The sequence below is a fragment of the Astyanax mexicanus genome, chromosome 15 (genome assembly GCF_023375975.1).
Source record: "Astyanax mexicanus isolate ESR-SI-001 chromosome 15, AstMex3_surface, whole genome shotgun sequence".
NCBI lineage: Eukaryota > Metazoa > Chordata > Actinopteri > Characiformes > Acestrorhamphidae > Astyanax > Astyanax mexicanus.
The window spans coordinates 11,697,475-11,722,268 of NC_064422.1; the positions used below are offsets into that span (position 1 = coordinate 11,697,475).

Below are 24,794 nucleotides of genomic sequence, written 5' to 3' on the forward strand. Positions count from 1 at the left end.
GGAAGATGGATGATCACAAACCATCAAACCAAACTGAAATGCTTGAATTTTTTCACCAAAAACTGTGATTAAAAACCAGGGTTATTCCACCAAATATTGATTTCTGAACTCTGCATCTGTTTTTTTTGTTGTTTTTTTTTTGTTATTTCAGATATTTCTCATTTTCTGCAAATAAATGCTCTAAATTATTAAATTATCTTGTTAACTATAAATCGTGTCAATGCAAACATATTTTTATAAGATATTTTGGAGCATTTCTTCTGGTCCTGGTACTTTTTTGATTTTGCTATTTATAGGTATATGTTTGAATAAAATGAAAATTGTTGTGTAATTTTATAAACTACAGACAACATTTCTCCCAAATTCCCAATAAAAATATTGTTATTTAGAGCATTTATTTACAGAAAATGGGGAATTGGCTGAAATGGCTTCTCCACCAGTCTTACACACTGCTTTTGGATAACTTTATGCTGCTTTATTCCTGGTGCAAAAATTCAAGCAGTTCAGTTTGGTGGTTTGATGGCTTGTGATCATCCATCTTCCTCTTGATTATATTCCAGAGGATTTTAATTTGCTAAAATTAAAGAAACTTATAATTTTTTTAACGTGGTTTCTTATTTTTTATCAGATCTGTGTGTGTGTATTGTTTTACTGAATGTGATCATTTGTGTTCAGCTCTGTAATCTGAGCACATACCAATGCAATTATAAGCAGATTAGGGCAGGAAGACTGCAGATATTTGAGGAGTGGTTGTGATGACTTCACTGGGGCTGAGTGTCCGGCGGGACTGGGCTGGGCTTCAACACCAAATACCAAAAAATACCAGAACCCCTCCCTGCCTGCAGTGGATCATTTAAAGATACGTTTCATTACCTCTGACTGATGGAGCCGGGGAGCGTTTTGGCTCAAGCCTTTCCCCCGATCACTGAGCTCCACCACTTAACATCCTTTCCTTAAGTGTGAGAGAATGAGAGAGAGAGAGAGAGAGAGAGAGAGATGAATGGATGGATGGATGGATGGATGGATGGATGGATGGCGAGAGAGCAGTAAAAGTGAGTGGGTGGGTGTGTGTTTCACACTCTAGTGTCTAAAATATTGCTCGTCAGAGTGAGTAAGCACACACCCTCGTACAGCTGTGTTCTTTAGGGAACACCACATACACTATACTACACACTGGGTTTATACACACACACACACACACATACACACACACTGGGCTTTTTCAGTAAAATCCCATTCCTGCACAAATAAAGAGCAAACAAAATAACATCACATTTAAATGACAGATTTTTATTCACTTATACACCTTTAAACATCACTGAATTCACTCTCTGATGCACACTTATCATGTGACACTTTGTGATGCTGTATTCAGACTGCAAACTAATAATTTAATGCTGTCCAATAAAAAAAAAAAACAAGTATCTGCATTTTTTGTCGATTTTTAGTTTACTACATAATTTAACAAGGAGAAAAATGTCCCTTAGACGGTATCAACATTTTTTGATAAACGGACCAGTAGAAAAACTTAAAATTGACCTGAAATACTCACTTTTTACATTCAATCCCACTGAAAATAGTTTATAATAAATATTATAGCTATAAAGTTGCTTTGTTGTAGATCCTTCTTTTTCAATTGGACAGTGACGATTTGTTTCTTAAAATAGTTGAGACAGCGCAACAAATTATACAAGTCACATCATCTTTATTTATACAGCACAATTAAAAGACAATGAGAACCAATCAAAACTGTACAAAGAAACTGAACTGACACAACAAAGATTTAATTTCCCAGCATGCTCACTCACCGGACATTCCTGGATCTGCTGATCACGTGACTCTACAGTTTTCACGCTCGCCGAGCTTCTTATTGCTCACACCTGGACTACCTTGCATATATACCCCCTGTTTGCTTTGTCTGAATACTGAATCTAGCTTGATAGCTTTTCCACTAAGTGTTTATGTTTATTGACTACTTTATGTTTTTTGACTACTCTTTTGCCTTGCCCTTCCTGTTCTTTGATTACCGTTGCCGACCTAGTTTTCATGCCTAGACTACCAGTCGTTTTTGATAGCAAAGATGCATTACAATCCCATCACTGCAGACCATCAGAATTTGCATTGCACTGCAACACATAATGCATTTTCTTTTGTCCACATGGTGCATTCCCACTATTAATATATGTTTGTTCATTTTCAGAATTGGATAAAAGCAATAAAAGTCAGATTCAGTGTGAAAGGGTCTTAAACTGGATGATTTGTGGAGCTTTGGGTGAAGTTATAAACCTCTGTAGAGACCAGAATCACAACCTAAACCCTCCATTTAAACTGAAGAGCTACGGGAAATAGCAGGACTGTGTAGGCTGTGTGTATGTGTGTGTACGTGTGTGTGTGTGTGTGTGTGCTGGTCCGATTGGCATGATTTATCTCTGTCATTTGTCTAAAGATTCCCAGCAGCCATTTGGCCGATTTCCCTGTTCAGCTGTGCAGTAGACTCCCTGATGGTCATCCATACACACATGAATAAACACACACACACACACAGCCTCAAAGCTCACACATACACAAACACACAAACCCATATAGACACACATAAAGGCATTCACACATACACAACACACCCCGTTACGCAATCTTTACCAATGCTGCACAACCTTTACGTGTGTAAACACTGGCAGAACACAACGTGTTAGTTTCTTCTCTTTGTGTTATTTAAAGAAAAGCTGCGAATGGCCTGATTTCATTTCTCCACTCTGATCAAAAGCAGCAGCATTATAATGTTTGATGGCAGCCAGCACTGAGCTTTTCTGCAGATATTCTCATGCACAAATCTCAATATAATCATAACACTGCAAGAAATCATTAGTAATACATCATGAGGTGATGTTGCAACAAATTATTGATGCATATATATTTGAATATTTAGTATTTATTAACTAGAAAATTGCTTTTCCCTCAACGCAAAGAGCTTGCACTGCTAAAGGTTGGTACATGGATGCTAAGATTGTTGCTATACTGTAACTGTTGGTTGGTCAATTTAGTAGGTGTGTGGGATAGAGAAACTCTATGGCTTGGTTGTGTGCAGAAATGAATAGGAATTAATGAGAGGAATGAAGGATTCAAAAGAAATAACAAACAGAAGAGTGCCAGTCCATATATATCTGTAAAAAAAAAAAAAAAGCTTGGGGTTCTGCTATTAAGGGTAATTTGGTGGCTATTGGACAGATAACTCTAAACTTTGAGTGTGAATAAATGTGAGTGAAAGAGAGGAATGAGGGATGAAAAACTGACAAAAATAGATAAGGGCAGGTCAGAAAGGCCATGTATTAGAACCCAATTACCTGCTTTGGGTTAATAGAATACAGTTTGGTGGCTGTCAGCACACAGAAACTATAATAAAAGAATGATAAATAAATATAAAATAAAGCTAAAGCAGCTACACTTGTGGGGTGGGATACCATCAGATCAACTCTTAAGGTCTTGTTTTTATCTCATTGGCCAATATCAGACACTCAACGTGTACTTTTTTTTTTTACTTATTTGGTGTAACACTGACTAGGATGGCTTATCCTTTATATCTGTATCTGATATGTTGTAGTATTTTTCTTAATCTCTTAATCTCTATATTTTTGTCAAACAAAGCAGTAAAAAATGATCTCCCAACTCAATCCCACAAGTTCTCAGTGGGTTTAAGTCTGATGGTTCTTTTACCACGATATTGACTAAACTTCCTCGCTCCACAAGAGTGCATCTCCATCACTTCCATCACTGTACTTGTTGGGTGGCACGGTGGCTTAGTGGAGAAAACATGGAAAACATGTAGATCTGGTAAATTGAATACTCAAAATTGCCCAGAAAAATGGAATACTCTAAATTGATTTGATAAATTGAGTACGCTAAATTGATCTGGAGTGGTATGTATGTAAGTTTGTGTGCCCAGATTGGCACTCTGTCTTGGGTAAATGCTGTAGTGCCTGATGCAGTCCTCCAGGTGGACGGTTGTTTCCGGTTGAGAGTATGCTGGGTCCTATTGGCTGCCGCGTCTCACCAGTGTGTGGATGAGTGCGAGTATAAATTGTTGCATGTAAAATTGCGTCCTTGGGTTTCTAGAAAGCCGCTATATAAGTTGAACTTCATTCATTGTTGGGTGGTGGTCCACCATTGTTTTGTCGCAACATCAAGTCATTTTTGTGGTTCTCCACCATGAGAAAGAGAGAGAATAGCTCATTTCAAACACATCTAAAGCATCCAATTGCTAAATACCAATGAGTATGACACATACCCAGTACATCTGAGGTCATTAATCAGGTTCCGCTCTTTTCCTCCACTTTCATCTTCTTCTATATCGTCATACACGCCACTTTTCTGTGCACCTTGTTCTGACCTCAATCAGAGATGCTGGAGGGCAAGAGGGCACCAGTGCCCCGCCCAGATTGAAGAATGGGCTTCTTGCTGAAGCCATCTCAGCCTATTAAGCTGTGAGACAATAGGCCGAGTGTCTCCTCTGCTCTCAGGGGTACCAAGCAGTGCAGAGGCAGGACAAAGAGGCTGATTCTCCCCAGAGAAGGCCCTCCAGGAGGGGGCTGGAGCGGCAGAGGAATGACTGCTCCCTGGAACATGACATGGGCGTAAAATATGAACGGGGCATAAAGGCAGGATAGAGAGTGAGACAGTATGTCACACACTTTCACAAAGGTCCATCTGTCTGAGAGAAAGAGAGAGATAGAGAACGAGAAAGAGAGAGAGAGAGAGATTGTTGTTATACTCCCAGTGTTGGAGCTGGTGAATTAGATGGTACTGGTTGACTGGGCAGGATAAAGATGATGAGTTGAGTTGACGCTTTAGTAAACCATCAGAAAGAGTTCACTGCTTTTACTCTTGATCTTATTGGTCTTCAGACGGCTGGATCTTAGCGTGAAGGCGAATGGCTCAGGCTTTTCTGGTTAAAACACTGGTATATCTTCTAAATAATCAACAGCTGATCTTTATACATCAAAGCTCATCGATCTTCAGTCCACCGAGTGCCACCAATCTGGAGCCATGGCAGTTGATCGGCTCTCCGTAGTCTTTCACGTTTCCCAGCTCTTCGTTCGGACAAAACTCTTGGACTCTACTTCTTTTCGCTTAAAAGTCTCACAGATAGAGAGAATCTACACGTTTGTTGGCTTCGGGAAGATTTTTGGAGGATGATCTTCATCTAAGGAACAGTTTTTCAAGTTTGGATCCAGGTTTGGTCTGGTTGTGAACTTGAACACTGGGGATGGACGCTGTGTAACGCTCAACCGAAATGATACAGGTAAACAACCTGTTGTAAATGCTTAGTATTCTTATAGTAAAGCATGTAACCTACGCTATTTAACCTAAATCTGTGTTATTGAAATCTTGAAACGGCTCTTCTTAGACTTTTACTGATTGATAAGGTATTTTTATAACACTTTGAATAGTCCTTTGTGGATGTTTTGTACTATGTTGAATTTGTACTTTCTTAAAAATCTTTATTTTCCTTGACCTTAAAACTGACGAGAACCCCTTCAGAACCTGTATCCGTTACAATGGGCATCATTTTTTCTTATTAGTTTTTTTATTTTTGTTGCACATAATACTATTCAAGAGCTGTTGTCCATCAAAATTAACCATGAACCAGTTTAGAAACCAATGAAACAGTAACTTGGTCCCACCCACTGCAAAAACATGGGAAAAACAGCAGCACTAGAGCCATTGAGGCAAAGTAGCAGTTATTTTTGTATGGATTTAATGTGATTTAATGTGATGAACACAGTGGATCCACACCAGCAGATGACATGTCTCTCCAAACCATCACTGATCATCAGTAAATTTTACATTTCATTTGAATGAACGAAATCAAGGGAGCAGAGTCTTCAGGAGGAAGAGTGGAGAGACACAGTCCAAACCGCTCGAGGTCTAGTGTGAAGTTTCCACCGATCAGTGATGGTTTGGAGAGACATGTCTGATATCTGCTGGTGTTGAACCACTGTGTTTTATTATCAAGTCTAAAGTCAGTGCAGTTTTGTTTTCCCACAAAATCTTACAGCACTTCATATCTTACAGCTTCCCTCTGCTGATAACAACTTTTATGTAGATGCAGATTTAATTTTCCAGCAGGACTTGGCACACTGCCCACACTGTGTACCAATTGGTACCAAAAGTACCAATTGGTCTTACAATACTAATTTAGGAGTATTTTACCATCTTTAGTAACACAGACTCTGCGACGAAGAATCGTAGAGAATTGTCTTGCGATATATTACAGTTTTGTGATCATCGTTATCATGGATTTATATGATGCTATAAATCAAACTAATCTTGCATTGTTTGTTTTTCTGTACTCTGTATTTGTCTGACTGTCTGTCTGTCTGTCTGTCTGTCTGTCTGTCTGTTTGTTAACCGGATCTGCAGTCCAGCTCGTGAAGGCATCAGATGCGACTCGTCAGAGTCTGCTGTACATTAAGGAGATCGGGCATGGCTGGTTCGGGAAGGTAAGTCTGGTTTATGGTTTATTGTGGGGGTTTGACTGGTGTTAATGTTTCTCTGTAGGGACGTTTTAGTTCAGATCAAACGTTTAGCTCAGTTCTGCTCCTCGTCTCGGCTGCTCCAGCTCGGGTCCTGAGGACGTGAGCTCGTCTGTTGTGTTCTATCACCTCGCACGGCCCGCAGGAACACCGCTCGCATCCGCCTGCCTTTGATGTTGCTTTGGTTTCGGGATTTTGTCTCGTCTCCGAGTCTGTTTGTAGCTGCAGTGCGCAAACCTAATTCCAGTGTGTGAAATTGGAATAATGGTGTTCTGTGTACGAGTGTATCCTTCTGATTTCATTCTCATACTCTTTCTCTTTCTTTCCTTCTCACTTTCTTTTTCTTTTTTCTTTTTCTCTCTCTCTTAATGTCTATATATCTATATGTCTCTCTGTTTCTTTCTATCTTTCTCTCTTTCTGTCTCTCTGTTTCTTTGTCCTTCTGTACACTCCAATGCATATACATACACACTCCCTCAATTTGTTCCATTGACTGGGTATGTCCATCTGCGTGGGTGTCCTCTGTCTTGTTTGCATGACTGGTGACGTCCTACTCTGTTGTCTCGTCGGTGTGTGTGTGTATATATGTTTCTTTATTTCAATGTATTTATTTCTTTTTTTTCTTTTTGCTTCATTAATGGAATTTATAAATTGCATGTTTCTTGGTGTCTTTGTCTAAAAATCTGTCTGTTCAATTTTCATTTGGGTTCATCCATCTAAATGTGTGTGTTAATGTGTTTGGATGAGTGTATTTTTTGTCCTCTCCCTCGTTGATATATGTGTGTCTTTGCTGTCTGGGTATCTGTGTGTGTGTGTGTGTGTGTATCTCAGGTGTTGTTGGGGGAGGTGAACTCTGGCCTCAGCACGACTCAGGTGGTGGTGAAGGAGCTGAAGACGAGCGCCAGCCTACAGGACCAGATGCACTTCCTGGAGGAAGCTCGGCCTTACAGGTACAATTTATGTATAATTTCGTTTCTTATTTTCTACCATTTTTCTCCCAATTTATCCAGCCAGTTGCCCCATCCTGACACATGTGAAGTCAAACTCCGCCTCTTTTTGAACTGCTGCTGATGCTGTAGCATTAACGAGTAGCATCACAGCGCTAACACTCAGAGGAAAGCTCAGCAACTCGGTTCTGATACATCAGCTCACAGACGCAGCCTTGTGCTGATCCACATCACCCTAGGAGTGATGAGGGGAAAGAACACCATCTACTGTACCCACCCAGAGAGAGCGGGGCCGATTGTGCTCTCTCAGGGCTCCGGCAGCTGATGGCAAGCTGCATAACTGGGATTTGAATCAGTTTGAATCTTATAGTCATAGTGGCACCATTTGGAGCCCAGCACACCTGTTTTTTTCTTTTCAACTAGAGAGCATATAAGTTGGTCCACAAGGTCACCAAACGTAGTTTTAACTAATAAAAAAATCATTTTTTTAGTTTTTACAGTTTTTTTTTACCATGCCTTAACACTAGTCAGGGAAATTTTTCAGGGAAACCCTGCAGTTGCGAAAGCTTCTCTGCTTTCATAAATTTCCCCTTCTCTATGATGTAAATGTCTGGCTGTTGAATTAATATAGTCAGATACAGTGTATATAATCATATTTAGAATTTTTACTATATTTTGATTTGTGTATAAATGTTGTTATGCTGTATCTGGTGTCTCCAGGTCTCTGCAGCACCCGGCTCTAGTTCAGTGTTTGGCTCAGTGCACAGAGGTCACTCCCTACCTGCTGGTTATGGAGCTCTGTCCTCTGGTGAGTCACCTGTGATTAAATGGACACAATGCAGACACACTATTACAGAAAAGAAATAAAAATAATAATTCACAGCATGTGAAAATGTTGTTTTCAGGTTATGAGGAAAAAAGCCTTCTATTTTAATGTTACTTTAAACTAGTTGTGTATTTTAGTGTATTTTAGACCTAATAATAAAAATAATTTGAATAGTTGTAATAATTTTAATACGTTGATAGTCAGAGTTGCTGTGATATTCATGTTTAGCTGTTATACTTAATATTTGGATACTGGAATTGAAGTTCAGAAACCAATATTTGGTGGAATAACCCTTTTTTTATCACAGTTTTTTTATGCATCTTGGCATCATGTTCTACTCCTCCACCAGTCTTACACACTGCTTTTGGATAACTTTATGCTGCTTTACTCCTGGTGCAAAAATTCAAGCAGTTCAGTTTGGTGGTTTGATGGTTTGTGATCATCTATCTTCCTCTTGATTATATTCCAGAGATTTTTTAATTTGGTAAAATCAAAGAAACTCATCATTTTTAAGTCTCTTGTTTTTTTTTTCCAGAGCTGATAATACAACCTCATTATTTATCTTTTAATGTAGTGTAATAAATAAATACATTTTCCCTGTCAGTCCCTGGCAGTCTGGCATCATCCTGTATTCATGTCTGTGCGGTGCATGCTAATGCTTGTTTATGCTCTTCTCTTTCTCTGTGTTTACTGGCTGGTTCCTGCCTCTCTGTGATGACTGTGATAACTGTGATACAGGGTGATGTGAAAGGTTATCTGCGCAGCTGCAGGGCTGCAGACTCCGTGACCCCTGACCCTCTGCTCCTCCAGCGAATGGCCTGCCAGATCGCCTCGGGTCTTCTGCATCTCCACAAACACGAGTACACGCACAGGTGGGCTGAACACCTCCTGCACAGATCAAGCGCAAGAAACACAGAGATGCAACATTTAATGCATTGATAATTATTGCTGAAATAAAATAAAGGGCTTTATTTTTCTTTCTCTAATAGATCTAAGCATCAAATGTTACATTATAAATCCAATTTTAACACTTCTAATGGATCATAATTAACATTTCTAATATGTATATATCCATTGGAATTAACAAATTGATTTGCTGCAGTGGTCTAGTTACTAAAGATCTTATTCCATTGTTTTTTCATTTATTTAAAAATGTTAAGTTGTGTCTCTAGTATAAATGAATGTCATGTGAGTTGTTTTGTAAAAAAAAAAAAAAAATGCTCCGGTGATCCAGTATAACTCTGTGGAACGCTTTAGTCCAGTTAAGGAGTGGGCGGAGAGAAACGATAGGATTTCCGCTTTTGCTTATGAATATTCATACATGCAAACATATCGCCTCTAATTGGCTAACAGCGCTGCAACACCAGGAGGCAGCGAGACAGACAACAGTTAAAAACGTTTCAAAATAAAGACTAAATTTTTACACTAATTACATTTTAGTCTTTGTAATGTCATATAATGTTACTTTACAACATGTGTAATAATGCCCTGCTAAGTGCAGTTCAGCCACTGACCTAATCTTAGAGTCTCTGTAAAACACCAAATTCCACCGGAGATCCTATTTAAACCTATAGATACTTACACACAGAGGCGGGTAGTCCAGGTCCAGAAAGTAAAAATCCACTCCAGGGTTTTATGGCTGGCAGTTTATTCATACACTCTAGATTATTTATATTACAGGGGCGGACCAAGTGTTAGAAGTCTTGAACCCAAGTCTCCCACATGATGTGATCGCTCACTAGCAGGTAGTGGTGTTATCCGCTGCATCCACACCAACTTTTATACATATTATTGAAAAGTACTCAACCACAAAGTGTCTGACTACATAATGTTACAGAGTGGGGTTTCCAAGTGTAAAAGAGTATAATGCAGAAAATGTTGCAATGCTCTGCTAATCAGTCAAGTGCAAAACTAGCCTGCTGTTGGAGCTGCAAAAGACTAATGGCTATAATGTATTCAGAAAAGGATGTCTATAAAACTCCTGTAGTATGTTTTTGGTGTTTGGAATCAATTCAGCTTAAAATTCCCTTCTTATTTTTTTAGCAAGTGTTTTGCTTTCAAAAGAAGACTTTAATTACCTTAAGTTTCCAAATTTGCTATTTTCAAGTACTAAAACTACATTTAATAATTCATTTACACAAGTAAAACACAGCTGATATACTTTTGTAAAAAGCTTAACCCAGTCTAGAGGAGTATTCGATAACCTGAAATGTATCTGAGAAACGTGATCATGACAGATAGATACCTGTATAATCCTCCTCCAGTTGTTACCTGGGATGCTGTGTTGTTGGCGATGCACCTCTTGGTATCTTCCTGTAACAATATCCTGATGCTGCCTGAGTGTGCATCTGCTACTCCAGCATCAGTGATTTTGTTGCCGGGGGTTACCGCTCTCCTCCGTGAAGAAAAGGGCAGAAATGAAGGCTGTTATTACTGATGTCTCATCTCTAAATAGTGTGATCAGATTGTGTATTTTGGTATTTTGATTTTCATCAGTGATCTGGCTTTGAGAAACTGCCTGCTGACATCAGACGTGACCGTCAAAATAGGAGACTACGGGCTTTCACACAGCAAGTATAAGGTACAGATATACTGTACAGCACCAGTCAAAAGTTCAATGTTTTTCTTTATTTCTTTATTTAATGTATTTTCTATGTAGTATATTAATATTAAAGACGTGAAACCAATTAAGGGTCACATATAGAATTACATAGTAAAATGTAAAAAAGTGTTTAGTCCTCCACATCACAATATAGTCTTCCATATTAAAGAGCCACTAAACTTTAAACCATACTTTTTCCTAAATATGCTAAATATGTTCCTTTTGAAGTAATGAAATATACCAGTCCTGCTTAATTTTTATAAACATTTCCTAACCTTTAAAAAACACTTTTACTGTGGTCATTTCCACCATTTTTGCAGCACCCTATCAGGTATAACTGTGTTATAAGTGAGGATGATGTTTATGCATACTTTGGTATGCAGACACATTACAATATGCAAATCAGTCTATCAATAATATTGCTATTTCACTATTAAAGGTACACAGCCAATCATCTCTCTTTCCTGCCCCGCTTCTAAACCCATACATCATCCAGTCCGCCTCCCAAATTACCCCTTATGTTTTTTAACCTTTTTTCAAAGTGGAGTCATTAAAAAAATGTTATAATGTAAAAAATCTCTTTGAATGAGAAGAGGTGTGTCCAAACTTTTGACTTGTACTGTAGATCATTCTATAGTCTTCATTTACATTTATGACCTCATAACTACTATGATATAAACATAACTGTACACAATGTAGTTATTAAAGTAAGGGCATGATATTAATGCCCATATATTATAGGCTTTAATAGGTTTATATGGATGTCATTTTTGTCACAGCTTAAAAATTTTGCCTAGTTAGACAAAATCGTTCTTCACTGATGATTCAGTAACCAGAGTCTCACTCGCTCCTCTGCAGGACGACTACTTTGTGACATTGGATGAGTCCTGGGTGCCGTTACGCTGGATTGCTCCTGAACTGGTGGATGAAGTTCATGGCAACCTACTGGTGGTGGATCAGACCAAACAAAGCAACATTTGGTGGGTGTATATTATATTATATTATATAATATTAAACAGTATAAGACCAATTGGTACTTTTGGCAGTGTGGGCAGTGTGCCAAGTCCTGCTGGAGAATGAAATCCACATCTCCACATCCACAACTGCTTGAGGTCTAGTGTGAAGTTTCCACCAATCAGTGATGGTTTGGAGAGACTTCATGCTTCCCTCTGCTGATAACTTTTATGGAGATGCAGATTTCATTTTCCAGCAGGACTTGGCACACTGCCCACACTGCCAAAAGTTCCAATTGGTCTTATTATATAATATTTGAATTTTTTGAGACACTGATTTTTGGGTTTTCATTGGTTGTAAGCCATAATAATCATCAACAATAAAATAAATATATATTTAAAATAGATCACTCTGTGTGTAATACATCTATATAATATATGACTTTTACACTTTCAATGATATTCTTTTATTAAATTCTAAGAAAAAAGTTTTTAATTCCTAATGTGCACGTCTTTGTTTCAGGTCTCTTGGAGTGACCATCTGGGAGTTGTTTGAGTTGGGGAATCAGCCATATAGACACTACTCAGACAGGCAAGTCCTCAGCTATGCTGTGAAGGAACAACAACTGAAACTGCCGAAGCCATTGCTTCAGTTCCCTCTTGCTGATCGCTGGTGAGTTCTCTACCTACCAGAATTTCATTTGACTTTCTTTTCTGCATGTTCTGTCCAAAACTTATTACTGTACTGTATGCTCTTACAATTCTTTTACGAAGCAGATAATCAAAAATAACCTACATGGCGTTTTCTCTAGGAGATGAGTTGGGGATTATATTTCATATTTGTTCAAATTACACTGTTTTTCAATGTGGGGTTATTAAAATGCAAATCGTTATGGCACTCATTTCCTCCACAGCACAGAAAATCAATGTTCTAGAAACAGAAGGAACACTGTATTTTTTTATCTTTAATTTAAGTTTTCTTGATTGCATGTCTCTGTATTTGTGTCCACTCAGGTACGAAGTCATGCAGTTCTGCTGGCTGCAGCCAGACCAGAGGCCGACTGCAGAGGAGGTTCACCTCTTGCTCAGTTACCTGTGTGCCAAAGGTGCCAGTGAGGCAGAAGAAGACTTCGAGAGGCGCTGGAACTCCATGAGACCCAACATGAATCACGGCAGCCTGCATGGGGCTGGACCCCTTGCTCTAGAGATGCCCCAATCCTCCAAAACCTCCTCTTCTTTCCCCTTACTGGAGCAGTTCTCTGCCGGCGACGGCTACCAGTCAGAGTCGGGAGATGACATCCTTACAGTTACAGAGACCAGCCATGGTCTGAACTTTGAGTACAAATGGGAGCAAGCGAGAGCGAAGCAGCCCTATCACTCCTCATCCACCACAGGAACGTTGGGACAAGGTAATCCGCATTGCCAGGAGATCTACTACCCCCCCGGGGTGATGGTGGGGGGATGTGGGATTGAAGGACTCACCTTAGGGGTCTCTCCACAGTACTTTGAACCTAAACAGTTGCATACCCCAGGTGTGGTACCAGTCCTCAGTGCTCATAGTCCGTCAGTTACCAGCGAGTACTACATTCGTATCGAAGAGCCAGTAGAGTGCAATATTAACTTGGATTATACCATGTGTGCTTACAGCCCTGAATTCGGGGGCAGCAGTGGCAGCTTTCTCACTGGAAGTGGAGACTCAGGGGAATGCATGAACTGCCCCTCTGAGTCAATTGGCAAGCCAATCGAGTCGTACTGGTCAGCGGCGGACATCCACAAAAACAGTGCCTATGATTCTGACAGCAGTCCTGCCATGTCTCTAACCATGGAGCCACTTCTAGGTCAGGTTTCTGAAGCAAGTCCACTCAGGCCTTGGGAATCAGGTCACTATGTTTCTTACAAAGACAGAGATGGAGGCTATTATTATGAACACTCTCCACAACTGGGGATGGAGCGTTACCTGATTGGAGATCTCTCAGAACCTTCACGTGAGAGCTGGGGATCTCGAAGTCTAAGACAAGCTCTTGGAGAACTTGAGGAGCCACTGGGCATTCCCCCCTCTCTTGGCAGTCCTCCACAAGGGTATGGTGACCATTATCTCGAGAGCAGCCAAGGATCAGTAATAGGGAAAAATGTAACCGGAGGATACTATGATATGATGGGTTCTTTGAGGAAGACCATGCCAGGGAATCACTCAGTATGCATTGACATGGAATCAGGTGGAGCTGTGTTTGTTGGAAGAGATGATACTGAATCAGAAGAGGAGGAGGACCTGTTTATTGAAAGACAAGCGATGGCCTGGTCCAGCAACCACTCGGCGAAAAACACTATGAGCTTGGGTCGAAGGCAAAGCTCATCAAGGCAAGAAGTTTATGCAGACTTTCACTACACCATGCCCATGACTGACGTTGAGGACGCATGGCCAGAGCAGCACAGTCTCCCATACTGCTCTAACAAGCCAATTAATTACCTTGAAGCAACCGTTAAAAGCAACACATGCCCTGTGCACGGCAGACATTCATCAGTATCCTCATCGGACTGCAGTTCCTACATCCATCTGTGTCATGAACCACCCAGAGAAGCAGAAGTCTACCCTGTACCTTGTTGTCAGGCTTTGAGCAATTCACACTTTGTGGACCCTCTCACTGGGTCATTGGTAAGAAACAGCTTCATGAAGGATGCTGTTTCTGAAAAAGCTCCAGGCTTACCCAGCAGGAACCAGCAGATAAACCCATCTGCTTTGCCTATTGGGCGGGTAACTATCACCATACCAGACTCAACGAACAACAGGGTAAAACAGAACCTTCAGACAGAACTTTCAGAGTACATAGACACTGCGGTCAGGGAAGAAGAAAGCAGTTCTTTACAAGAAAAGTCTCAAACAGACCCCAAAATAGAGGTTATTTTAGCCACCTCTCTACAACTAGAGACATCTCCACCAGAGCTCATCTCCACAGAGCCTGATTCAGAAGCAAGCAGGACAGCAGACAGTGGCGTAGACCGTGGACACTCCAGTATTAGCCTGGTGGAGATTGATGACTGCAGTGACGATGACATCACTGACGTTACCTCAGGGATTTTTGGCGACTTCACAGGAGATTATTCCGAGGCAGCTGAGTACTCCACCCCAACGTTCAAGTCCCTGCAGAAGCAAGTGAACACTCCTGACTCCATGGACTCCATCGATATACCATCCACTGCAGGCTCCAGTGAAACTCTCAGCCCAACCTCCCTCCATCCTTCAAATTCTCCCAGAGCTATGGACAGCGGCTATGACACTGAGAACAATGAGTCTCCTGAGTTTGTTTTAAAGGAACCCCATGAACCGCAAGAGGCGAACGCCTTTATCAAGCCAGTGGATATTCCAATCCCTGAAGCATGCAGTCTCAAGGATGAAAAGGAACAAGATGTTGAAGGAGTTGTTGATCCTCAGCAGGAAGTTGAGGAGGAAGAGGAGAAAGAGGAGGAGGAGGAAGAGGCAGTTGCCTTGACAGGCTCTCAGAGCACTGATGAAGGGTTGACGGCACTGAGCGAGAAAACCCCATACAGAGATTCAGCCTACTTTTCTGACTGTGATGCGGGGAAAGGGAAAGAGAGCGAAGAAGACAGTGAAAAAGACACTGACGATCTTGAGAGGCAGGAGGAGGAATCGGTGCAAATGGTAGAACAAGTGGAACTATTACCAAAACAGATGCTTGAGGAAGACCTTGAAAAGGTGTCTGTTGCAGAGGCAGAAGAAAAGAAAAATGAAAGTGAAATCATCCGCAACAATGATACAGAGGAAAGCGAGCTCTTGCAAACAGATAAAAGCATTTTCCTTAACACCATTGACACAAGTTCCATCAATTGCACCAACAATTGTACCACCTTTACTGAAACATCTGAATCAAGTCCTTGCCTCACATTAGATGTAAGTATCAAGGATAAAGATGAAGAGGTGTTGCTATGTCACAGTGAGTCATCAGATTTCACAACCTTGCCATGTTCTGATTCAAAGCAAGAAAACCAAGCAAATGAAACCAATAAATCAGACCTCGGACTTTCTGTTGAACCATCAACTACTGAAGGTCTCATTGAGGATGATAAAGTAGAGATCACTTTTGACATCAGTGCAGATGACCTTCAGAATGAAACAGATGCTACTGAAGAAGAAAAAGAAGAAGAAGAAATTGAAGTAAAAGAAGTAGAAGACGTAGTAGTAGAGGAAGAAGATAAAGAAGAGATGTCTACCACATCTCTAGAAGAACAAACACCCCTGGATGACAGTATGCTTGTACCAGATCAAGAGATAACAAATGTTCCAGCAGGCAAGTCCTTTTCAGACGAGTTGGTATCTCTCAAAAGAAAGGACGGATCTCAGGATGGATGCCACAAAAGTTTCATCCGCCCTTCCTCTCCTCCTCCTCCTTCCCCTCTCCCACCACTCGAGGGCCGAGTGTCCCCAGCTGATGGAGAAGAGGCTGATGAGGAGGACGGGGATTCAGAGGACAGTGATGAATCTGATGAGGAGTTGAGAACCTACAGCATCCAGGAGCAGAGCGAGGAGAGCGAGGACGAGGTCCTGCCGGTACCCATCATCGTGAGCGACTGCAGTGATGCTCATAAACTTCGAAGCCTCCTGAAGATGCCCAACCTTTTCAACGATTGCGATGATCTGGAGTCGAAGAAGAAGGTGGTGTCCTTCTTTGATGATGTCACAGTCTACTTGTTTGACCAGGTGAGTAACATCTATGCATTTAATTATACAGTACATAGTGCCAGACAAAAAAGTATTGGGATATATATATTTTTTTGAGATATCAACACCATTGATAACTCTAGACTAATCTAGATTGTGTAGCCACTTCACTCATTTATCTTTTTTTTTCCACCATAGGATATAATTTCTTTTTTATGCACACCCATCTATAATATTTCTCCTCAATCAATAAATCCCATTTATCCAAATTTTGTCTTTACTCGACAGCCCCCAAATATGTACTTCTTTAAGACAGGACCCTGAAGCAACACCTAGCAAACACTTGGAACACACGTAGAACCACTCAACAAAACACCTGAACAGACAACACATGGTGCACCATTAAAACTCCATAGCAACACCTAACAAGCAATGCTCTTACATAGCAACCATGTAGTAATGCCTTGGCAACCGACAACAATTGCTTAGCAATATCTTAGCAACAGCATCCAAACCATTACCTGTAAGGCAGGTATATATATTACATGAAATAAATTATACTAAACCATCCCAATACCTTTGTTAATAGTTGTTTATGCATATGTGAAAAAAGAATATTTGCATCATTTCATTTTTTTTTCATTTAAAACAAAAATTAACTTTTTTTTCAGGAAAGTCCAACAAGAGAACTAGCAGAACATGGCTTCCCTTTGGGAGGTGATTCCAGCTCGCAGCGTTCGAAGGGCACTGGAAAAAAACAGCAGGAAAAAGTCAATGCCTCTGATGACTCTTCAGATGGAAACATTTCAGAAGAGAGTAAGAATTCAGTTGACTCATTTTATATATCATTATATTTACATTACCAGTCAAAATATGTCATTAGATAGATAGATTCTAGGGGTAATTCTATTATTCAAACATTTTCTGCATTGTAGATTAAGATTAAAGTCACCCAATCTATGAAGAACATATGGAATTATTTAGTAAACAAAAAGTGTTAAACAAACCAGATTATGTTTTTTTTTATTTTAGATTCTTCAAAGTATCACCTCTTGCTAAGATGATCAGTTTTGCACAGTCAGCTTCATGAGCTTTCAGTTAACAGCCGTGCTGAACTCATCAAGAGTTAATTACTTGAATTTGAGAGCATCAGTTGTAAAGTAGTGAAGAGGTAGAGTTACAGGTATACAGTGAAAAACTCTGTTTGAGTAATGTTCTAATCCAGATTATGGCAAATTTTAAGTAGTTTAAGAAATAAAAGTTAGTCAATCTGAAAAAATATGTTATGATAAAACTGGCACTCATCAGGACCAGTTCCAAAAAAGAAAGACCAAGAGTTACCATCCTTAGGAACTGCCAATTAACAGCACCCTAGATGTTTAACACTGTTTTTAAGTTACTACATGATTCTTTATGTGTTCATTCATAATCTGATAGATCACTTGACTGATAATTTAAAATAAAAAATAAAAAACATTAAATGAGAAGGTGTGTCAGAGGTACAGGTACTGTACGGTAATTCTCATTTCACCGTTCTGTTATCAGGTGCCGGGTTCGAGTGGGAGGATGATTTCCCGCTGCTGCCGCTCCCCACGTCCTCTAAAGGATCTCCTCCAGACATCAAACCTAAACCCAGTCTGTCCTCCAGCTCCACTAACAGCAAACCGGCCGCCCAGTTCTCCCGCTTCACCGTCTCTCCCTCCCCCGTCTCTCGCTTCTCCATCACCCATGTTTCTGACTCAGACATGGATTCTGCAGGAGGTACAGAACTTTATTCTCTAACTTCTCATATTAACCCTTTCAGACCCTGCAGCCATTGTAGTGGACATGGTGTGTGTTCTTCTTTTTTGTGTGTTATTCACTTCACACAGATTAAGATTATTCACTATTATTCATCAGAATAGATATTTATTAGCCCCGCCCACTGCATTGAAAATTTTTTATAATAATCTGCTCACTGAAGTAAAGCATGGTAGCATATATGTGGCATATGTGGAAAGCTAATATATAAAAGTAAACACCTTTTCCAATTATGTTATATGTGTTATAAATAAATTAATAAAAAAAACACTATATGAAATAGATTTAAATAAAATAAAAATAACAGTGTTTAACAAATGACTGCACTGCAATGAACAGACAAAATACAAATATTATTTTTATTTTTTTATTTTTTTTAATGTACTTGTTTACTGAATCAACAAAAACAGCATATCTAGCTTATATATTGACCTTCTGTCTTTTATAAAATAAGAGATCACTTAAAAATGATGAGTTTCTTTGATTTTACCAAACTGAAAACCTTTGGAATATAATCAAGAGGAAGATGGATGATCACAAGCCATCAAACCACCAAACTGAACTGCTTGAATTTTTGCACCAGGAGTAAAGCAGCATAAAGTTATCCAAAAGCAGTGTGTAAGACTGGTGGAGGAGAACATGATGCCAAGATGCATGAAAAAACGGGGTTATTCCAACAAATTGATTTCTGAACTCTTAAAACTTTATGAATATGAACTTGTTTTCTTTGCATTATTTGAGGTCTGAAAGCTCTGCATCTTTTTTGGTATTTCAGCCATTTCTCATTTATATATATTTATTTATTTCATCACTAGAACATAAGTCAGGTTAGGGTTAAGGGTTAAAAACAACACAAACACTTGACCTTCTGCCTTTTATAACAGAATCACTCTGAAAAATGGCTGAATGAAACCAAATGTTCGATTTTCATCATTATTCAACTCATCTGAATAACTGTAGGACTTAATCTGTGTGGAATATGCTTCAATTTTTCCCTCTCGTTCCGGGAAACCAGCCAAAAATGACAACTGCAAAATCTAATCCAGCGTAGTCGGCTTATTAAACAGCATCACGCTGTAATGATCTATTAATGTCTGGTAATAATCCACAGTAAAAAGGGAATAAGTGAATATACGGAGGTGCAGTATTGTGTATTATTATTTATTATTATATATTATAATCTGTTATAATTGAATTTGTTCATTTTATCTGATTTATTTTTAAAGGACTAATACTAATTTTCTGTATTCTTGAAGCATCTCATAACATGATCGAAATGTACTGTATCATCAGATACAGAGTTTAAGCTTTGGCAGCTCTTTTCAGCATTTCTGAATATTAAATTCTCACTTTTTTTTCTTGTTTTTCAGGGAGCAGTGAGGACGGGGAGCGAGAGTGAGATCTGCAGCAACACTGCCACCTGTAGAGCTCAATCTGCACCGACAGATTACAGCTTCTCTCTCCAGACCTTCAGGTCTTTACAGTGAAATCTCACTCTGTTACTGTTTCTGAGAACCTTTTGGATCCCATCAAAGACAGTGCCTATTATTATTATTAGCAAATACTTAATACTTAAATAACGGCCATTAAGAAAAAGGGCCCTAAAGAAAAGAATGAACTGATAAATAAATACATTAACATAAAATAAAATAAATACATAAAATAAAAAGTGGCCATACGCATCTTAAGAAGAATAAATTATAAATAGTTTAAATCTGAATAATCTCATATTTGTTGAAATCTTATTGCTTTGGAGGGACTGTGTGATCTACTGTGAGGACTCGGGATTCTCCTGAATGAAACTTTTTGCGAAGAACATCAGGTATTTTCATGAAGGATGGATACGACCCTAAAGTCCAAACTACAATCAACCTTTTTTTTCAGAGAAAACAATTAAACAAAGAGCAAAAACTGTAAAAACAGTAAAAACTGTGAAAACAGTGAAAACAGTGCATCCATTCGGAAACTTCTTCATTTTTTTCCAGGACTTCATTGGAACAGCGCTGACTCTGACTGTGAAATCATCAGTATTATCACGATGTTAAAAAAATGAAATATTACAGCTCAGAGTTGGGAAGTGACTAATGGTTTAGCTTGAATTCACTTGAGAATCTATTTGTTTAAGGGAAAAAGGAACACACAACTGCCTTGAGTCAGCCATCTACCTGAAAGTAGCAGATTATACAGGGTGATGCAACATCATGAAACTCTGACCAGATCACTTTATGTTCTTGATTATGATAAGAAATTCACTGCATTGAATGAAATTCATATCGTTCACTCCATCGGAACGTATTTACTTATTTATTATAAATGTTAAAAGATGAAATGTTTGAGTGGTTGCTAAATACATTTCAGTATTTATTCATTTTATTTTAAATCACTGTCAATATCAGACAAAACGCCAGGAAAATTGTACTGTTGTATAAAGAAAGAGTGCTTAAAGTTAAACCCATAACCATTTATAACCACTTCATAAAGCAGCACTGTATTTTTCGCACTATAAGGCGCACTGGATTATAAGGCTCACTATCGATGAACATCTATGTTCAGTCAGGTATTAAGGAGCAGTAAAGCCATTTTGCTGAAGTACAGCATTATAAGTCACAGTAACGAGTTTTCAGTGAAGTTTCTCCACCACTAAGGCTTGGTGCAGCAGCATTAGCTAACCGCAGCACTAGCTCTTTTGAACAGTGCAGTTAGCAGCACCGCTAACCCCGATTAGCAACAGTGCTAGCTGCGGTTAGCAGCACTTAGCGCTAGTAAATGCCACCTGACATCGCTTCACTGAGGAACCCTGAGTGTTGCAGTAACCCAGGGCGGTTAGCGGCTAATGCTGATGCTGCTGCACCCAGCCTTAGTGTTGGAGACAAACTTCCCCCCTATAATGCTTTATTATAAGGTTTATACATAAGGTGCACTGTTGATTTTTTGGGAAAAATTAAGAAATTTAAGTGCTCCTTATAGGAGAATGCGAGAAATACGCTATGTAAAAGTTTGGGCAAACCCCTCTATAATTCCATATTCCATAGACTTACTGAATTCTGATTGTGGCCAAAAACCTCACTCTTTTTAGTTTACAAATCTCATTTTCCTTATCTGGAAGTTATGTTAGAACGTTTTGTAAGTGTTTTGTGACAAGATCACACACAGGTAATGTTCACACACATTGAGTTTGTGAGAATGTTTGTGTAAGCTATGTTTTCGTAGAAGGGATTTGCCTGTCTTACCAGCATATTGTGAGTTGACCTCCACAGTTCCTCTGAACTGTTAAATTAAATGTGTGTAAAATAAGGTTAACAAGAAGTTAAACAGTGGTGTTTCAAGAGAAAATTGGTTCGGTAGTTACAGTAAGTTTACAATTTGTCAGCAAATAAATATACTGATTAAAAAAATGATAATCTTGGCTAAGGGTGCCCAAACTTTCCATGTACTGCATTCAGTTCAGTGTCATTTAAAATGTTTAAGAGATGTTTTTATTTTATTTTGAGCCTTGATTTCAATTTGCGAAATTCATATCAATCTCATAGCTGCTTGAAAATATCAAAATATCAGGCATATATTTGCTTTCCATGTGATCATCATGTATACCAACGATGCTGAACATGTCAACTACCTTCTGATGATCAGAACTGTTCATAAGTGTTGTCTTAATGCATCATTAATTTAATACATTACGCCTTTCTTACCATTTTCAAGAAATTCTCAGAGAAAAGGAATGAAAGGAAAGAAAGGAAACCAGTGGTATTGATTGATTGATTGTTAATCATTGGAAATTTGGATTTTGAATATTATTTATTAGAAAACGAAAGAAACTACTGAATACTGCACTGATTGTTTACTTGTTTTTGTTTTTTCTTTTATTACGGCATTACTGTCCAATATGAACTTCATTTTCTGATGAGCTTTGTTGAGGAACGTTCCTCTCTCAGAAGGAAACCGCTCGGCGCTTTGACTACAGACTCTGTACAGGAATTTTACGTGATCCGCACATTTACGTGCTCTGGACTTATTATTAGTTATGCGACGGAGCATTAACCTGGAGGTGGAACAAAAAGTCTTTATGCTTCACTCGATATGTTTAATGTTTGTTTGCCTCTCATGGCATTCTCTTCGTATTAGGTTAGCCTAGATTCAGCTAGATACAGCAGTCTGTACTATTTTTGTATTTTACAAACGATTTTAAACTACCGATAAAAAATCAGTACGATGGTTTTGCTGGATAAACTGTAAGAGATTACCTTCATCTTTCTGCTGCCAAAGAGAGACGTTCTGGCAAACATGGGCTTGTGGACGACGAGGTGCCTGAAGGAGAAGCTCGTGTTGTCGACTGTATAAAGAGGAGAGCTGTGGTAAATGATGGAATAGTGCTACAGTATATACAGCTCTGAAAAAAAATGAAGAGATCACTTCAGTTTCTGAATCAGTTTCTCAGATTTTGCTATTTATAGGTTTATGTTTGAGTAAAATGAACATTATTGTTTTATTCTATAAACTACAGACAACATTTCTCCTAAATTCCAAATAGAAATATGGTCATTTAGAGCATTTATTTGCAGAAAATGAGAAATGTCTGAAATAACAAAAAAAAGATGCAGAGCTTTCAGACCTCAAATAATGCAAAGAAAACAAGTTCATATTCATAAAGTTTTAAGAGTTCAGAAATCTTTGATCAATATTAGGTGGAATAACCCTCTTTTTTCATGCATCTTGGCATCATGTTCTCCTCCACCAGTCTTACACACTGCTTTTGGATAACTTTATGCTGCTTTACTCCTGGTGCAAATCATTCAAGCAGTTCAGTTTGGTGGTTTGATGGCTTGTGATCATCCATCTTCCTCTTGATTATGTTCCAGAGGTTTTAAATTAGGTAAAATCAAAGAAACTCTTCATTTTTAGGTGCTCTCTTATTTTTTTCCACAGCTGTATATATATATATATAGAGAAAGGCAGGGTGATGATAGAAGGAAACGATGTATGAAGATCCTCATAAAAATCTGTTCCTCTTGTGTGTCACGAGATCAGTGACTTTACACAAAGAAAATAAAATCATTGTTTGACGTCTCTTATTCTCTCTCTCTCTCTCTCTCTCTCTCTCTCTCGCTCTCTCTTCTTTGTTGACTAGAGCAAAATTCTGTTCAAGACCAACTTTCACTGGTTGTTGGTTTCAGAGGGTCTAAGCTGGTCTTTGATGGTTATTGTGGTGGAAAAATTGGCCATCCTGAGAAAAATATATACTATACTATATTATATTACAGTGGCGTAAAAAAGTATTTGCCCCCTTACAAATTGATTTTATTTTTGCATTTTTGTCATATTTATTTTTTTCATATTATCAAACAAACTTTAATATCAGACAAATATAACCTGACCTGATATGAAAAGCATTTTTAAATAATTATTTCATTTATTAAGAGTAAAAACTATCCAAACCAATCTAGCACTTGAATTAGTTGTGATTAATCACACATTTTGAGTGCTATCACAATGACCATTTTGACATTACAATGGAGTGACATCACAATGGCCATTATGACATTACAATGGAGTGACATCACAATTGTCAATGTGATATCACAATGGAGTGCCCTCACAATGGCCATTATGATGTCACAATATAGTGCCATCACAATGGCTATTATGAAATTACAATGGTGTGTCATCACAATGTTCATTATCACATCACAGTGAAGTATACTCACAATGGCCATTATGTCATCACAATGGCGTATTGTCACAATGGCCACTGTGACACATCAATGGCCATCATGACATCAGAATGGCCATTATGACATCACAGCAGAGGGCCATCACAATTGCCCTTATAATATAATACCAGAATGGCAATTAGGACATCGCAAAGGAGTATTGTTACAATGGCCACTGTGACACACCAATAATGTTCATGACATCAGAATTGCCATTATGACATGACCATGGAGTACCCTCACAATGGCCATTATGACGGCACCATTGTGATGTCATTATGGGCATTGTGATGACATTTCATTGTGATGTCATAATGCCCATTGTGACGATACTCCATTGTGAGGTCATAATTGTATTTCAGCAGGATAATGCTCCCCCACACACAGCCATTAAACACACAATCAGAAATTCAGGAATTCAGTGGAGAGGCTTTATTTGTAGGATTTGAATAAAGATTGTGCTTTTGAAATGTTTAATATTGAATTGTTTTAATTCCAACAGAAGTAAGAAAACGGTAGAAAATACCATTTAACATCTATTTTAACTTCTATACACAAAAAAGAGCATGCATACAAATATACTGTACTGTAATCTGTACATACAAACAAGACAGACACATTTTCAGAAAGAGAACGTGGAGGAAGAGCTCTGAGTGGTTTAAGGCAGAACTACATTTAAAAAATGATTTGCTATGATCGTTTTTATTTTATTGATATCCTGATCTCTGCATCCTCTGTACACAACATTTACAA

General features: G+C 38.8%; 1 protein-coding gene across 2 annotated transcripts in view; it reads left to right on the forward strand.

The window, feature by feature from the left end:
• Positions 1 to 23,397, forward strand: part of aatkb (apoptosis-associated tyrosine kinase b) — a 72,125-nt gene extending 48,728 nt beyond the window's left edge. For both annotated transcript variants that reach the window (XM_007248747.4, XM_007248748.4), the window contains 11 exons: positions 6,418 to 6,497; positions 7,362 to 7,480; positions 8,198 to 8,285; positions 9,042 to 9,175; positions 10,800 to 10,884; positions 11,764 to 11,885; positions 12,382 to 12,531; positions 12,873 to 16,572; positions 17,205 to 17,349; positions 18,079 to 18,294; positions 19,704 to 23,397. In XM_007248747.4, the coding sequence (XP_007248809.3) occupies positions 6,418 to 6,497; positions 7,362 to 7,480; positions 8,198 to 8,285; positions 9,042 to 9,175; positions 10,800 to 10,884; positions 11,764 to 11,885; positions 12,382 to 12,531; positions 12,873 to 16,572; positions 17,205 to 17,349; positions 18,079 to 18,294; positions 19,704 to 19,732 (4,868 nt within the window). In that variant the 3' untranslated portion in view covers positions 19,733 to 23,397. The remainder of the gene's footprint in view (positions 1 to 6,417; positions 6,498 to 7,361; positions 7,481 to 8,197; positions 8,286 to 9,041; positions 9,176 to 10,799; positions 10,885 to 11,763; positions 11,886 to 12,381; positions 12,532 to 12,872; positions 16,573 to 17,204; positions 17,350 to 18,078; positions 18,295 to 19,703) is intronic.
• The last annotated feature ends 1,397 nt before the right edge of the window (positions 23,398 to 24,794 follow it).